Source organism: Priapulus caudatus, unplaced genomic scaffold (genome assembly GCF_000485595.1).
Source record: "Priapulus caudatus unplaced genomic scaffold, Priapulus_caudatus-5.0.1 Scaffold37, whole genome shotgun sequence".
In the NCBI taxonomy this organism is placed as follows: domain Eukaryota; kingdom Metazoa; phylum Priapulida; class Priapulimorpha; order Priapulimorphida; family Priapulidae; genus Priapulus; species Priapulus caudatus.
This window is the reverse complement of record NW_014577098.1, coordinates 404,411-406,604: the sequence shown is the minus strand read 5'-3', so window position 1 is coordinate 406,604 and position 2,194 is coordinate 404,411. Positions and strand designations below refer to the sequence as shown.

Here is a 2,194-nt window from a genome sequence, read left to right as displayed (position 1 = left end):
GAGAAAAAAGAGAGAAAGAAAGAAAGAAAGAGAGAGAGAGAGAGAGAGAGAGAGAGAGGACGAGAGAGAGAGAGAGAGAGAGAGAGAGAAGAAAGAGAGGACAGCGAGCCAGATGGACGCGGAGGAACGGACGGACAGACAGACAGACACATATATATACGCAATGAGATATAATTATGTTCAGAACACTTACCAGGACGAATTGTGCCATGAGAACGAATATCACGAAGTAGATGGGTGCGATGAACGGACTGACGCAGCAGTTGACTGTACAGTTTGACTCCGCGTTGCAGCCGTCTCTCAGTGTGTCCTGCAAGCACACACACACACATACATTCACACATACATGCACGCATGACTGCTGCATCTACCAGCCTGACCAGCAGTTACAGAGGAATGGGGCCAGTTACAGACAATGGTTCCCCTTTCTCTGACTTAGAGATCATTAACTAAATTATTCGAACCAGGGGAATGGTTTCATCGAAGCAATAGTGATGGAACGCGAGCTACGGCAAGTTCAATAATATCATATCTCGATTAACTAAAATGAGTAATTAATAAAAATTAACATTATGTAATGGATTGTCCTTTGATACCTTCATGATGCCGTTCCAGTTGTCACCGGTTGCTACTCGAAATAGCGTAAGGAACGCCATGCCAAACTCCTTGAAGTGGGCGTGGTCGCTAAGACCCTCACAGGGATGTTCGTCTGAGCACTCTGCAACGACACCGAGGAAGAAGGGGATTTACTTTAAACTGTTCTTCTTTACGTTTAAAATTTATGACCGCACTGCGCACTCACGCATCATTAGGTGTATGGAATATCACCGTACTATTGAAGGATTACCCGACTTCATATGCAGTCAGGCGGACCTGCGTCCCTGCTGAGTATTATTCTGTGAGGAGTACCTAATTCTATGTGCACAGATCTGCGCTCTTTCAGAATATTACCGTGTTCTAGGGAGCATCTATGTGCAACGACTTTATGCGGAGTGTTATCGTAGCTCTATACTCACCTAGTCTACCGAAGAGCTCCACGCCGAGGGCAGCAAATATGAAGAAGAGGAGGAAGAAGAGCAGGCCTAGGTTGCCCACCTGTGGAAGCGCCTGCATAACCGTGTCCAACAGAGCTCGGATGCCTTTGGCCATCTTTAGCAGCTTGAGCACTGCGGCAATGCAAGGACGTTGCCATTTAAACGTCGCACAGGCTTACACGCGACGTCACCCATTGATATCAATGTTTCCCGACCTCCTTTGATGTTCCCGCCCCAAATATGCGCATCCCGATGGCAGATAATGCCGGTACTGTGAGTAATATTGAAATGTCATAAAGAAAACGAAGCAAATAAACATTTCAATTCTATTAATAGAAAGTAAATTTTATTCTCGCGACCTTACATCGACACCCTTGACACAGTCATGCGACCATGGGTTTGAGAGCCCTACAACCTCACAGATTTGTCTATGACACAGTCCCACCAAATATTTGTACGCGTGTTGAGGACCGAAAATGTCAGTGCAAATTAATAGCAAGGTCAGCAAGCGACCAGGGGGGTTGTGGGCTTCTGGCCCTACAAAGTCACAGATTTGTCAATGGCCACCAAATAATGCAAATGAACAGCAAAAGTGTATACTGTGTATACTATATCATATTCCTCTGCGCCGGATCATGCTACAAGCAGCTAGTTAATTACTTTCCGCCACACACTGAGTGATGCTGATATGTATATATATATATATTATATATTATAATATATATATATATAGGTATAATATATAGGTCTGTAGTTATATATGCAGCTGTGTCACGATACCTTGCTATCGCGACGCATCTATCACGATAATTGGTGGTTGATGCCTCAATTATCGACTCTCATAGGTCCAGAGGTATCCGAGCGATGATCATATCCTATGGCAAGTCTTAGTGATTTCACTGAGACAAGGCTGCGCGCAGATAATGCTTAAGACAAAGGAATTGAGTGAAACCTGTGCTAGTTATAGTCCACTTATTTACAGGACATTCAGTCTGACATTAACCTCCCGACTATGGTCACGTTATAGATGAGTGGAGTGAATCTAGAGCTAGATGATAGAATGCGGGTCATCGCATGTGCAGCCCAATAGCCCCGGCTTCCATGAACTCGGGTATCTTAGAAGGATCACGGGTGAAATGAAAACACAAGAAGAACTTTAA

The 2,194-nt window shown here is 44.4% G+C and overlaps 1 protein-coding gene across 1 annotated transcript in view; it reads right to left on the bottom strand.

Moving 5' to 3' along the window:
* Window positions 1-2,194, bottom strand: part of LOC106818657 (voltage-dependent T-type calcium channel subunit alpha-1H-like) — a 29,061-nt gene that overhangs the window by 7,761 nt on the left and 19,106 nt on the right. Inside the window, exons 10-12 of the mRNA XM_014823347.1 lie at window positions 1,017-1,166; window positions 597-718; window positions 194-310 (exon numbers count right to left, since the gene is read on the bottom strand). Of these exons, the coding sequence (XP_014678833.1) occupies window positions 194-310; window positions 597-718; window positions 1,017-1,166 (389 nt within the window). The remainder of the gene's footprint in view (window positions 1-193; window positions 311-596; window positions 719-1,016; window positions 1,167-2,194) is intronic.